A 14,855-nucleotide genomic window follows, 5' to 3' on the forward strand; every position below is an offset into this window, starting at 1 on the left:
CAGAGAAACGCTAATGTTGTGAGGGACATAAAGAGTTAGTATTCATAACAAGTCTACTTAAACCATGATGAATATTGTTGTCCATCCATAATGGCAATATCCTTAAAATTACTAAATTCTCAAAATATTCTTTAACTTTGCTTTGGCCTGCTTATTTTTCATATTGTAATGGTGTTTCAAAATTTTTTTAATAAATTTTGTTATTCACTCATGAATTTCACACCCCATTCAAGGAATGTGCATGAATTGCAAATTAATGATTATTATCTTTTGTAGTTAAAATGTTGTCGCTTACTGCTTTTATTGTTCTTCCCTCTCTAATATGACTTTATAAATAAATAAACACATAAATTATCAATATTCTTACCTTCTTTATTCAAATTTTATAAATACTTAATCCTTTCTCAGCGTTTGGCCTTTTTTTTCATTCAAGATCTCTAGTCTCAATCATATCATTCCATGCCATTCTTCATTTTCAAAAAAAAAAAAATTAAAAGCAAGACTTACAAATTTAGCTACAAAAATTTTATTTATTTACAAAAATTATTTATTTACAATCCACGGCACAAATAAAATAAAAATCAAAAATAACAAAACAAAAATAGTCATCTAAACTGAGAGACAGCTCCTTCTCTTATTTACAAAAAAGGAAAAAAGTGAAAAAAACTATTATCTCATGTCTACGTTTTTTTTATCTATATCTGGGTGACAATTTTATGTAGTTCTGGGATCTGAAGTTGACCATCGATTGAACTAAAAATGGACCCTAGGCTTCTTGCCGAAGAAGGGGGCCGGCACGTGCGAGCCACACCGTGGGCAGCGCGGGTCCCGCTTGGCCACCAGCACGTACAGGAGGCAGTTGGGGCACCCCGTGGCCATCAGGGACCCACCGGACGAGTCAGAGCCGTCCACTCCCACCTCCCCTCCTCCTCCTCCCCCTCCTCCTTCCTCGCCCCCGCGCCGCTTCACCGATGAGTTCGTGGCCGCCGACGACGACGAGGACGAAGGAGAGCCATCCAGTCTTCCCTCTCGACGAGCCTTGTCTCGAGATTCGCGCTCCGCCTGCTCAAGGGCGGACTTCACGTTCTCGAGGGTGCAGGTGCTGGGGTGCTCCGAAGCGGGGGGAGCCACAAGGTTCAGGTTCAGGGAGGCGGAGTCTTCCAGCGGAGGGGCGTCGCCGCCGTCGCCGGCGGCGTCGGGGGCCGGTGGGAGGTTGAGGTCCTGGAGCTCGCGGCGCGCCGGAGGGGGGCTGGGCTTCTGAGGATGCATCAGATCGGACTGTCACGGATTCAGAAACTCGTTTAGGCCAAATTAATAATAATAATAATAATAAGTAATAATATATATTTTTTCAAAGAAAAACAAGTAAAGAAGAAAATATATATATATATATATATATATAAATTCTTGCATTTTTTAGTTTGACGCCACGCTGCACGCTGGAAACCAGAAAAGAAGTCGATTCTAGCTTTCTTGGCGATGCATTTTGATGAAATTTCCAAATCTCAATCAAGAATTTTTCAATCAACAAACAAACGGAAACGCACAGAAGTCACCGAGTCGACGACAGAGAATATCTTAAGGAAATCGTTAGGAACTCCCTTGAGACAAAGAGGAAAGAAGAGAATTACCAGTAGATCGCGGCGGTTCTCCAAACCAGGCGAAGAAACCCGGAAGTCGAGATCCAAACCCCTGGATCCGACTTTGATCGGACCGCCGCCGAGGAGGTTGAGGGTGACGAGATTCCTCTCCCTCTCCCTCTCCCTCTCCCCCTTCCCTTCTCCTCCCTCCTCCTTGTACCCACTAAGAATCCGCGCCAAAGCCCTCAGGTCGGTCTCCATTGGAGACCTACACGATAGCTCTAAAACCCTAGAGATCGATCCAAGGAAGGAAGAGAAGGAGAAGTTGCGGAACCAGAGAGGAAGATAGAGGGAATTTATAGCAGAAAAGAGTGGAGAGAGAGAGAAAGAGAGAGAGCGCGCGTAATCAATGAATGAAGAAAGCCGGAGTTAAGATAATATGACACGAGTCCAAAAGTATTTTGATAACAGCAATTATTACATGGAGTCCGTTGAAGGGTTGGAGAGAGAGAGAGAGAGAGAGAGAGAGAGAGAGAGAGAGGAGAAAGAGACGGCCAAAGGAAGGAGCATTTAATGGTGTGGAGGGAGCATTTAATGCTGCGGAGAAAGTGCGGGCCTCCTTTTTGGAGACTGGCTGAGGAGCATGAGCGGTGAGTCTGTCTTACCTACGCGCTAGGTGGAAAGTTCTAAAGTACTTTGGATTCACTCATTTCCAGTCGGATTTTGTGGCCCCCAAGAATTATATCTTTTATAACGTACCGTCAGCCGCTGTAAAATCTGCCATGTAGATCTTCACTATTTTTCAACGTACATCCGTAGGAAATCTTTAATGAATGCATGCATAGTGTCATCCTATCAACCTTGGAGTGCAGAAAATTCCTCCACGCAGCCCTTCATCTTTGCATACAGAGATGCACATGGCTATATGTTCTCTTTTTATCATGTACAGCTACATAATTAGAAATTGCTTGCATATATGAAGGGGAATCATGATTTTTAGATGGTGTTATGGATCAGAGGAGTGCAAGTATGCAAGCTACAAAAATGTACTATGACGTGTTGCAAGAGCTTGTTCGTAGCTAGACTGGTAAGAAAATAGGTATTTGTCGTATTGTTTGACTAAAACTGAACGTAAGCACCGTGTAATTAAACATGTTTAACTGCTCATCATGATCCATAATTCGGTTGTGTGAACCATGAATATATTCAATGATGTGTCGCTGGAGCTGGTTGGTAGCTAGACCAGTAAGTAGAGAGCTATTTATCATATTACCCAACTTAAATTGAATGTAAATACAAGATAACTAAATATGTCCGATATACTTAATCTCTTATTTGGGTTTATGAGCCATAACAATATATATCATTACGTGTCATGCGAGTTGGTGGATAGCTAGACAAAATAAATATCTATTTGTCGCATTACTTGACTCAAACTGAATGCAAACATAATGTAATTAAACATGTCCAACTGCATATCTCGATTCATTATTCAAGTTTGTTGAGCCACGAACACCTACTATATCGTGTCATGAGAGCTAGACTAGTTGTCATGGACTAGTAAGTTATTAGGGCAATGCAGATATACAAGGCATGGACATGTACAATGACATGTCAATTCACACTCAACTACTTCATAGGGGTCACCTAAGCACATAGCACATAACTATCTCATTGCTTGATTTATATTGAAGGTAAACACAATATAATTATAATTCCACTGCTTATCTCAAACTATAATTCTATACTTTCATACTTTGTTGGGTAAGCAGGTAACTAGTTGTCCCATTGCTTGATTGTAACTAAACATAAAATACAATATAATTAAACATGTATGACTGCTAATCTTGATCCATTATTCCAGTCTATGAGCCAAAAATGTGTCTCATGATATGTCATCAAAGTTGGTCGATAGCCAAACTAGTAAGCAAATATCTATTTGTCGCATTTCTTGACTTAATGTGACTGTAACAGAATATAATTAAACATAACTAACTTCTTATCTCATTCCTTTATTCACATGTGTAAGGAACAAACATGTACTGTGATGTGTCATCAGAGTTACTGTAGCATACTAGACTAGTAAATTATTAAGGAAACATAGATGCACAACTACAAGCTATGTCATGTCAATTTATCCTAGAAAGCCGGCTCATAGATAAAAAATAAGCATATAGCTATTTATATAATTGTCATGACTTATATTGAAGGTAAGTAGATAAACATGTTCAACTACTTATCTTGAGTCATAATTTTGTTCGTTATGCATACAATTGTATATAATGAATTGTATATAAAGCTGAAAATTGCATGTACAAAGGATGGCCTATGTTTTGTGTTTAAACATGCAATAGGGAAATTCAAATGTGTAAGCCACCAACACATACCATAACGTTGGAACTTATACTCAATAGTTGGCTCATAATTGAGCAGACAGCTATTTGTCTCGTTGCTTGTCTTGTATTATAGGCAACCACAACATAATTAAATTTGTTCAACTAATTATATTGAACCATGCATGATTTTGTACCTTCTCTTACACATAGTTGTTTATAAATATATATATGCTTTTAACGTAAACATCTAAAAAAGAAAAAACTGCTTGTACATGCCAAGCGGGCCTCGAGCCTAAACTCTATTTATTTTTAGTCGAGCTTCGGGCTGGGCCTATGTAAAATTTCATGTTTTGTATGCCAAGCTCCACCCATAGTCAGCTTTAGTCTCCACACATCACTGTGTATGTATGCACTTTTGACATACATGGCTATAAAAGTGAGAGCTACTTGTATGCATGATAACCCATATTTTAGTGTTATTACATACATTAAAGCAATCAGGTTTGCCCATCTTTTTTCATCATGACCTATCCACTTCCACTTAATAGCTAGTTCATAGCTAGACTAGAAAACATATTGCAATTTCTCATGGCAAGCATGATCTCGATTGAATGTAATAGTCATGCCCCCAACCTATCACCTGGGTCAGACATATGATATGTCCACATAAACCTCAAGCGGTGCCCTAAAGATCATGCAAGGCCTAAGATGAACAAAATTTTAACAACTCCATAATATAAAATAATAAATAATAGCTAAACAATTCAACTAAATAAATCCACCATAGTCAAATAATCAAACTTATTCAACTACAAAATATTTAAATGTTCATTAGTATCAAAAAATAAACTAACTAGCTAATGACTCTATCGTTCGAACTCTACGTCCAACCTAATCGAGACTACACATCCTGCAACTTTGGAAAAAAAAAAAAGAGATACTGCAAGTTTTACAGCCCTCCCACACTCACACCAACATAAATAAAATAAATTTAAAATAAAGATTAACTATAAATTATAAAATTACAAGCAAAAATTATAAAATCTCATACCAACTATTTAGCATGGCTCAAATAAATTCATATAGATATGCGTATATAAATGTACATTAGCAAATATATATCTCGTTCAAGAACAAGTATCAAACATATTATCAATCTAAAACTTTTGTTCAATAGTGATTTCATATATCTTATAGTTCATTATTATCCACATTTTCGATCAATAATTATTTTTTTGATCTAGACTATCTATGGTCACACTTCAGCCCATGACTAGCAAATTATAATTTCATGCTTCGGCGCATGGTGGTAAACTATAATCCCCACTTCAGCCTATGGCGGCAAACCAAAATATCATGATTCGGCCCATGACTGGCCATCATAACATAACTAGTCCAATTTTTTTTACTCAGCAATCAAATTATTAAATTTTATTCATGTTAGAAAAAATATAATTTTTTATTATATTTCTTACCAAATTTCAAAATAACCAGCACCATATTTCAAACAACCAAAATCATCAATAATTGATACATCTATGCCATAAAGAAATATATATTTATATATTTGTATTAGAAATTAAGCAGCAATCACACACATAATGATGCAAAATTCAAACTTATCGACACAAGCTACAAATACATATTGTGTATAAAAATTCTTACCTATATCGATTTGAGACTCAAGTATAGCGAGCACTGATCCACTCCTCGATCTACGAATGCGGAGATAAAGTGATCTGTTCAATATCTTCTTGTCTAGACGATTGCACACATATAGAGCCAGATCTCATTGTCGGAATAATTATAACCATCCATGTATTATGGCAGATGATCATAACAAAATTGATCCAAAATCTCCTTCTAAGATCGCATAATGCCTACCTAGGATCCCTCCTAGGTCAATAGTCATCTTGAGCTTGCCTGGGACCTGAAAGGGTCCATTAATCATGTAGAGAGAGAGGAAGAGAGAGTAGAGAGAGGAAGAGAGAAAGGGTATAGAAGACAGAGACTAAGAGGATGGCAGAGAGCTAATTAGGCGGTAGTGCCTAAGAGTCTGGGTTGGTCCGATCATAGTAACTTCATCTGATCAAGATCAGACTAGAATATAGGTAGCTCCATAGAGAGCGAGAGAAACCAAATCTAGTAGTGTTTGACAAGAGTCAAGGCGGAGGCTGGTATACCGCTCGAAAGCCAAGGGTCAGGATTCTCTTTACCAATATTGTCGAAAATCACAAGAGAGGGTCCCTATAGTCGGGCCTGCCGAACTCAAAGAGAGATATAGAGAAGGAGAGAGAGTCAAAAATATTATATTTTCCATTTTTTTTGTTTTCTTTTCTTCTTCTTCTAAGAAAAATAAGGAAAGGGGAAGAGCCTCATAGGACCTGGTGGTGGTTACTACCAATGGTGGCACTGGCTATAGCGTTGCTACTAGAGGTCTTGCAACCGGCGGTCGGTGGCAGTGATAGGCGTAGAGGAGAAAAATCAAGAAAAATGATAGAAAAATAAAGGATGTTCTTGACTTGATCCAATTCTAGCATGCTCACCAATCGTTATATCACCACTATGTGGCCTAAGAAGAGGCCTAATGATTTAGCCTGAGCTTCATCAATGGGAAGCGACAGTGTTGTTGGCAGGAAAAAAAGGGAAAATAGGGCTAGTGATAGGATTGGAGATAGGGGACTTTTTCTTCATCAATTCTGGCAAATTTATTGGCTGGTGATGGAGCTTCATGCAAGATTAAAGAAGTAAAAGGATTCGAAGGCCTTACCTTGGCTTTCGGCATGACCTCGAGTCTAATTCCGACGAGCACGATGAGCCAAAGCCGTAGAAAATCAAAAAGAGACGATGAAGGGAGCCGACGATAGTCTGACGATGGCGATCGGCAACACCATCCGACAGTGAGGCGAGGGGATCCTGGGCATACTTATATAGAGTGGAGAGGGTGTCAGAGTCCTTGTCAACATCGAACTTCTGAAAGAAACCGACGAAGAAGACGACTTTCTTTGGAAGTCCATCTCTTCCTTAGCGTGTGCAATGCACGTGCAAAACATTTTTTTTTTTTTTTTGAGAAATAAGCTCTTCGCCCTACTTGCATACTGGGCTGCGTGCCGAAAGGCTGGCTCACACCCATCCTAAGGCCCAAGCCATTCAAATCGACCAGGCTTGGTTAACTCTAAGGAAGATATTACAGCAATACAATTAAACATGTTCAATTGCTCATCTTGAATCTTGATTTTGTGCCTTCATGCTCATAATTTATTTATTTGAGTTTCTTCATTTATCTAAAATTTTGAATCACCTCGCATTGCTGTCATGAATCTTTATTGTCAAACCAAGAAAAACTAACTCCTGTTCTCTAGTTTGACTGCACTTTGGTGACGAGGGACTATGAAACAATTTTTCCCCCGAAGTCCCTCGTTTTGATAGCCATGCGACCGCCAATAATCCTCGACTTGCTCATTATTTGAGCTTATAAATTTGTATAATATAAGGCGCGGAGTTAAATGAAGCCTAATCAAATCATAATTATTGGATGGCAATTAAATTGAGAACTAGAAATTGACATCTTTCATTAAGAGAACTAGCCATTGACATGTGAATTGTATACATCTTTACTTGGAGCGAAAAGGCCGCGAGAGTCTGACGAGTCCCTCGTTCATCTGTAACGTTGAGTTGTGCTCGGGTTTCACGTCCATTGGGGAGCGTGGAGCACAAGTACATGCCTTACCTTCAAGTATGTTTGACGATATGAAATTTGACCATTAAGGCACTAAGTCTAGTAGTCTGTCTCATTAAATAGCTCAATCCTTTTGGCATTTAGGACCCACGAAACTTCCGTATTTCTTCGAGCTATTAATGGAACAATCCCAAACGCGTTCTCCTCGAGGCTTTTGTATGGTGGTGGGGCCACGCGCAGTTACGAGAAGGTGAGAAAACTCAAACACTGCATTAATGCCAACATTGACTCGAGGTTTCGTTGATTTTTGCATGGGTTTATCCTGCATATCGTGTCGTTGAAGACTTGGACGCCCAAGATTGTCTTGGGCTAACAATAAATGCACAGGGTTTAGATCATTACTCACTCATTTAATGCATGAAGAGATTTGAGAGAAACGGAAGCAAGCAATTGCAGGAGTATGAGAGATGCTTAAGCAACATGAGAATGTTACAATTAAGAAAGGTAGCACGGCAGATTTCTACTGAGTTAGATTTTTCTTCCCCACCTATTTCGTTGCGTCACTCGAAGCAAAATTGTGGGCATAGATGTAGATTTTATCTCAGGCATGAATAAAATAATCAAATAATGACTAAAGTAGATTAAGGTAGCATAGTTAGGCATGGGTTCTTTCCTGCCACCCTTTTACTTTGCAAGATATAGTCTATTTTGGGGCCCATGTGATGCTTGACCAAAATTGTGACTACCTCGGCATGGGCCAATCACCTCTTGAGGCCAATTCACCCCTCTAAGCATACTCCTTGATAACCCTTTATGGGCTGTTGCAAAATTATATTGCATTACATAGCATAGTATGCAAGCCTTTAGATGATATATTCTTTTCTTTAGTGAGACCGCCATTTCCTTATTCATGTGAATAAATAATATGTTGTTTTTCAGATTTTCAGACCAGAATAAGAGTACCAAGCAAATGGCAACGCGGCATGCCACCTTAAAGATGGCCAGAATTTGAAGAAGATATGATCGGATAGGTTTGCCTTGAACCTTCAAGTGTTTTTGAGATCATGGAATGCTACTTAAGTATATTGTATATCTATTATAAAAACTAGAACAAAGTAAAGAAGAAGATAATAACAAAACGATTCTATTGTTCCGAAAAGGGTCCTCTACTTTTATTACAATTTATATATATATATATATATATATATATATATATATATATCTTCCCATCTTCTCGTGCAGTTATAAGTAGTCGTCAATTATTCTCTACTCACCCACTTTACTGTTTCGAGCTGATTATATCTTCAGACTTGCGGCAAGTGGATCTTTCCCGCCCAAATCTATCGTTGAACCTTAGCCCTTATCCAATCCATTTGTTTTGTGCACTCATCATATGATTAGTTTAATCCAATCGGTCCATTGGCCCACATATGCATGCAAATATATGGTGAAAACAATAACCCCACATCCTATTATCCAACGATAACAAGATGATAGGATGTAACTGATATCAACTTTTTTTTCTGGCCAAACTGTAGTATGAGGATTCTGCCTTATTAGGCTAATCTGGATGTGGCCTTGAAGAAAATACCCAGATCATTTACTTCAATTGTACCTCCTCGTCAAGATACCAAATTAAACCTAATCTATAAGAATGAAATCTCATTTTTATCGCCACACTCCAACCAATCTCTTTTGAAATACAATTTGAGTAATATCCTCTCCTTGGGACTCTGCAACCTAGAACATTGATTAATCAAGTGTTAGTCTGGTTCAAAATGGCCAAACTCCAATTAGCACTACTTTTGTTATAATAATGGCACTCTTTGCCATTTAAATTCTGATCAATTTAGTCTTTCTTTTTGTTATCCCACTAAGATCATTTAGGGGATGTTTGGTATAGAGTGATCATCTCAAGATCAAAGATAATGTGAGTGGAGGAGATGAGATCACCGTATTTGGTTACACCACAGTGATCCTATGTGGCAGTGATCCCAAATTATCCTCACCAATTAAATCATTGCCTAATGTAGTAATGGGATGTCCGTGCTTGAGGTCGAAAATCCAAAATCACCCCAGGATAGTGATCTTGTGTTAAACATTGAGAACAAAAATATTTCTCAGTTTAGTAAAAAAAATTTGTTTATCAATATACCATTAATATATTATATCAATATTATATATATGATATTATATTATATTGATATTATATATATTATGATATATTATATTATAGTATATTATTAATCATATTATTATTCAATTTTATTTTTAATTTATAGTAGAAATATATTATTATACTTTATATTTATATAATAAAACTATTTAATATATTACTTCTATTTTACTTATTTTTCTAATCAAAATAATTATTAGTACTAAAAATAATATATTATAAGTATAAATATAAATATAAATTTTGTAATAATTATTAATATATAAATAAATTAATTAATAATTTATTATAATATATTATATGATTACTAAACTCTTCATATGCTGCCAACCTAGCCAAGGTGTTAGCTATTGCCTTCATTTGATCTTGTTCCGTGATCATGATAGGGCTAGAAAACCATTCAGCCTCTCAATCTCAATAAGTCGAGGCATTTTCATTATACACGGAAGGTTGTTGCTGTTAGCTTCAGTCATATTTGAAATAGTTAGACTAGTAATTTTTCCATACTTTTTCTATTTCACAAATTTCACCGGACCAATATCTTCTTGATATAATTTAGCTTCTGCTATATTGGCATTCGACATGAATATCTTATTATTAGCTATAACTATTTCCACTTCTTCTTCATCCTATTTTGCATAGTATAAGTATCAATAACATAGAACGCAATAGTAGATACATGGGAGCCTACTTGTAAATGCACCGGTAATACTCCTTTTGATTTGCAAGATCCTCTTATGAAGTTGGTCACGATCATCTGCTATAACCAAATCATTCTCTTTCTTTCCCAGCTTCAAAATTGTTATTGGTATGATATTAACTACTGCACCATTAACCACTAATATTTGCCGAACTGGCTTTCCAAACATATATACATTAATATAAAATGGTTTAATATGTTTGTCCATCTCTGTTATTGGCTTCTAGAATGACATGGCAGCAACATTTTTTTTCTACACAAGATTCATTGGCCAGGAGTTATCCTCCACCACTTCATTCTGCTTCGGATCAACACAAAGAAATTTTGAACATTCGCCCATTTGCAATACATCTCCTTCAATTTAGGCAAGTTGATTTGGTTTCACATATAAAATATAGGGCAGCATGAAGACCATATTCACATCTATCTTTCAGAAAATTGATCTAAATTGAATCTTTCACTCTACCTCATCAACTATATTTTTGGCAGCTAATTACTATGTTGATGCCTGCGTAGGTTTCTCTCTTCTTACCTAGTACCATCATTAGTCAAGAAACTCTCTCTCTTATGGCCCTGCTATCAAGATTTGCTCCATTGCCTTCATCCTTTGCCAACACCTTTTTTGAAGTTTTGTCATCATTGGCACTGGCCGATACTATCTTCTTCTTTTGGTTGAATCTCATTCCATTCTCCGAGTAGGGTAATTGGAAATTTCACTGATTTTGGCATTCTTCTGTCATTGTCCGTTTTACTACTTGAACTTCGGCCTAGGACTATCACCCTGACCTTTTTTGAAGTCTCAACCACTTGTCAATCAAGCAGCACCTCTTTTTATCTTTGCTTTGCTCTTTTTGTGTTATTTGCCCTAACTCTTTATCTCTTTTGAACTCCTCTATTGTACTCACTAGACGATTGGCCTTCATCCAATGGAGCCTTCCTTTTATCTTCTAGTTACTCTTCAACATGCATCTTTCTTGCCTTCAACAGCCTCTCAGCTGATAATCCAATCTCCACATTTAGACCTCTTTTTTTCCAACCTATTGAAAGAGAGATTTTGTGGCCAATTCTTCCAATGTCTCTCTTGGTGATCCACCAACCTTTCTGGGGTAGCACTAAACCATGAGACTTATCTACAAGTCCAGCAACGCACCTCCACATGTATTAGATCCAGTTCTGTAATTCCTTGAATCAACTTCTCCAACATTGCGACCCATATGCCTTATCAATCTTCATAGAATCGCCCCACAGATTCAACTCTTTCACAATATTATGTTTATAACTAGGCGATGTCACCTTCGAAAGATCCACGACCATCTTAGGAGAAGAATCTCTATTGATCAACATGGTGCCTTTATCATTCTCCAAAAATTGTAGCCTTCCTTCAGTACCAGCCTTCTGTATAACATTACAAAAATTTTAGCCTTCCTTCAGTACTAGGCTTCAAATGCCGAGATTTCATAATTATAGTCTCTAAAATATATTTCTTTTGATGTTTTATTATGCTCTTCCTCTCTCAAAATTGATTCATAATTCACAACTTGATAAGTTAACTAAGACAAATCAGGGAATTCTTGATCGGTAAATTTCTTTTTAAACTCAAGATTAAGGCTATTTTGGGCAATTTTAACATATTCGACCTCTCTTAGGGATGTGTAACACCTATTTCTTGCCCTTTTAAATCGAGACATATATTTTTCAACTGACTCCTCAAGTTGTTGTGTCAATCTAGCTAAATCAGCCACTGAAACTTCTGGTTGGTTTATAAAATTGGGCATAGAATTGACTCTCTAATTCTTGCCAAGTATAAACAAAATTTGAGGGCAACTTAACATATCAGAGAAAAGCAGAACCCATGAGTGAATTTGCAAATAACCTCAATTTAAGAAAATCATTGGCACCTGCTACAATGCATTGGATAGAAGACCTTCTGATATGTTCCACCATAGATACTTCATCATCATCTGAAAACCAAGAGTATATCCTCTGAGGAGTTTGTAGGTTACAAAAGAACCAAGTTGTTCTCTAATTAAATCTACCAAATGGGCTAGATTTGGTGGTAGTTGACCCCGATCATCCTAATTTTGCTATATTACACATTGCTGCAAGGGCGCGCAATTTTAGTTGAAACAAAGGACTCCAATGTGTCACATGAGGGCCCACACTAACTTGATAAAGACTCATTTCCAATGTTTGCGAAACAAATGTAGAACTGAATAAGTATATCCCTTAAGGCAACAAATTAGAAACCGGCAGATACCCAAACTATCCCCCAGCATTAACAATTGGGTTCGCCAGAGGTGCCAAACTTATTGTCGGAGCCGCTTGCTTCAATAAGTTACTAGGTCCACCTTGCCCCCCGCCAAGCTTTTATAACCGCACCTATTCCAGAAGTTGGGTTCGGTTGCCCCTTAGCATGAATCACAACTTCAACTATAGGCTTACTCCCATTTCCTCATTGGCCAATAAAATCTCTACCAACAGTTACATTCCACCTATAGCTGGCTGAAGCAGTTGCATGGAATGGGCCTTGCAACCTAATAAGTGCTTCGATATTCTATATTTACGGATTCATTCTTGATGGCTCTCCCACATAATACTTAGGCTTTTCTCATCATATGATATTAGTTTTTGGAAGTCAAGCCATTTTAAAATTCTTACATTTCCATACTGTATATCTTGGACAAGTGATCAGCACGTAAGCTGAGGACTACTTTCAAAAATCTACTAGTTCAGGAATGTATTGCAAGATGCTTGTGAAGACAGATTTTGATCGGCTAAAACTGCAATCAATTTGTCAATTTGGTTAGACATTTGCATAGAAGAACTCCCTATTGACTTACTTACAATCTTAGAACTGTAGCAAATTGGCTTGTCGGCACTTTCAATAGATCCTTCTAACTTTCGTCTAGATGGTATTTCAATTATGCAACAATATTACACATATGGCCCATTACCTATTAGAATGATCCCATAATTGGAAGTTGACATTTATGTTGGCTAGCATTCCTTTGAGAAAATACACTTTGTTGGGTTCTACCACTAACGGCACCAGATTGTTGTGAGGGTGAGGAGCTTTCCATCTGCTCGGCCCAGGAAACCAGTTGCTCCTCCAAGATATTTCAACTATGCAACAGTATTGCACTTCTAGCCCACTACCTATTAGAATGTTCCCATAATTGGATGTTGACCTTCATGTTGGCCAGCATTCCTTTGGAGAAACACACTTTATTGGGTTCTACCACTAATGGCACCAGGTTGTTGTGAGGGTGAGGAGCTTTTCACTTGCTCGGCTCAGAAAACCAGTTGCTCCTCTAAAGAGGTGGAATCTTCAACAAGATTTCCGATTTGCACAATAGTGGAGGGCGAGCATCGGTCTTCTTCTTTGGTGGCATTCCATCTAGGGTCCCTCCGGGCATACCGAAAACTTATTTCCTTGATTTTCAAAATGAAACTGGGAAACCAAGCAAATGGTGATACAAGGATATTTTTGCGGCCTGCCACAGGCCTACGGCCGGAATTTGAAAAAGACAGGATTGGGTTTGGTTTCCTTGAACCTTCAAGAAGTTTTGCGATCACAAAATGCTACCTAAATCTATTGTAAAAACTACAGCAAAGTATAGAAGAAGATAATATGAAATCAATTCCATTATTCTGAGAAGGGTCGCTTGCTCTCATTATAAATTTCTTTTTTATTGTTCCATTGTTCTGAGAAGAGTCTCTTGCTTATATTCTAGAAAAAATTCCAGATACATTCCTCTAAGTTTGGGCCATTTACACATAGACACCAAAGTTTAAGAACCTGTTTGGAAAATCCAACAGGATTGGGCTGGATTTTTCATTGGATCATAGCTTACGCAGTCTATTTAAGCAAAGACCATATCAACCCAATTTCTTTCCAACACAAATTCTTTAGGGGAAAAAAAGGACCTCCATAGATCTTTTTTTCATCCTACAGTCCGATAGGCCCATATATGGATGGGATTTAGGCCTAGACTAGAATGGGTCTTTTGAAAAAATAGGACTTGAAAAGTTAACAGGCCTAATTCCTATAGAAAATCCAACCTAATCCTGCTAGATTTTCCAAACATACATTAAAAAATATCAATTAACCACCAAAACTTCACATTCGTTATAATATGGCCCAGTTGTCTATCTCCATTACAAAATATTATCATGTGTAGGCCATCTAATAACTAAACTTTTGTAAAATTTCAAACTTACCCTTTTCACAAACTTAGCAAGAGACTTATTTTGGCATGAATTGAAAGGGAGTGCTTTGCAATCTATGCAGGCAGATGGATAATAGAGTATGGAGTATTTTGAGATCTATGTAGGTGGATGGATGATAAAGGATGGAATACTTTAAGATCTATGGAGACAGATG

The 14,855-nt window shown here is 37.4% G+C and overlaps 1 protein-coding gene across 2 annotated transcripts; it reads right to left on the bottom strand.

Annotated features, from left to right (window-relative positions):
• Positions 1 to 518: 518 nt before the first annotated feature.
• LOC103700036 (uncharacterized) lies at positions 519 to 2,009 on the bottom strand. 2 transcript variants are annotated; one of them, XM_088717270.2, is made up of 2 exons: positions 1,632 to 2,009; positions 519 to 1,257 (listed from the first exon to the last, which is right to left on the bottom strand). In XM_088717270.2, exons 1-2 carry the CDS (start codon positions 1,839 to 1,841, stop codon positions 754 to 756), a joined length of 714 nt encoding a protein of 237 aa, XP_088573396.1. In that variant the 5' UTR covers positions 1,842 to 2,009; the 3' UTR covers positions 519 to 753. The 2 variants fall into 2 exon arrangements, with proteins under 2 accessions (XP_088573396.1, XP_008780235.5); XM_008782013.6 differs by having other exon boundaries at positions 519 to 1,278; positions 1,632 to 1,979.
• Between the last annotated feature and the right edge of the window lie 12,846 nt (positions 2,010 to 14,855).

This window comes from Phoenix dactylifera, chromosome 1, assembly GCF_051530095.1.
Source record: "Phoenix dactylifera cultivar Ajwa chromosome 1, Ajwa_hap1_PhDact_Kaust_v1.1, whole genome shotgun sequence".
In the NCBI taxonomy this organism is placed as follows: domain Eukaryota; kingdom Viridiplantae; phylum Streptophyta; class Magnoliopsida; order Arecales; family Arecaceae; genus Phoenix; species Phoenix dactylifera.

Coding starts and splice junctions, on each gene's coding strand:
- LOC103700036 (XM_008782013.6), bottom strand. CDS start 1,841: ATGGAGACCGACCTGAGGGCTTTGGCGCGGATTCTTAGTGGGTACAAG. Junction 1,279..1,631: donor AGAACCGCCGCGATCTACTG/GTAATTCTCTTC, acceptor AATCCGTGACAG/TCCGATCTGATGCATCCTCA.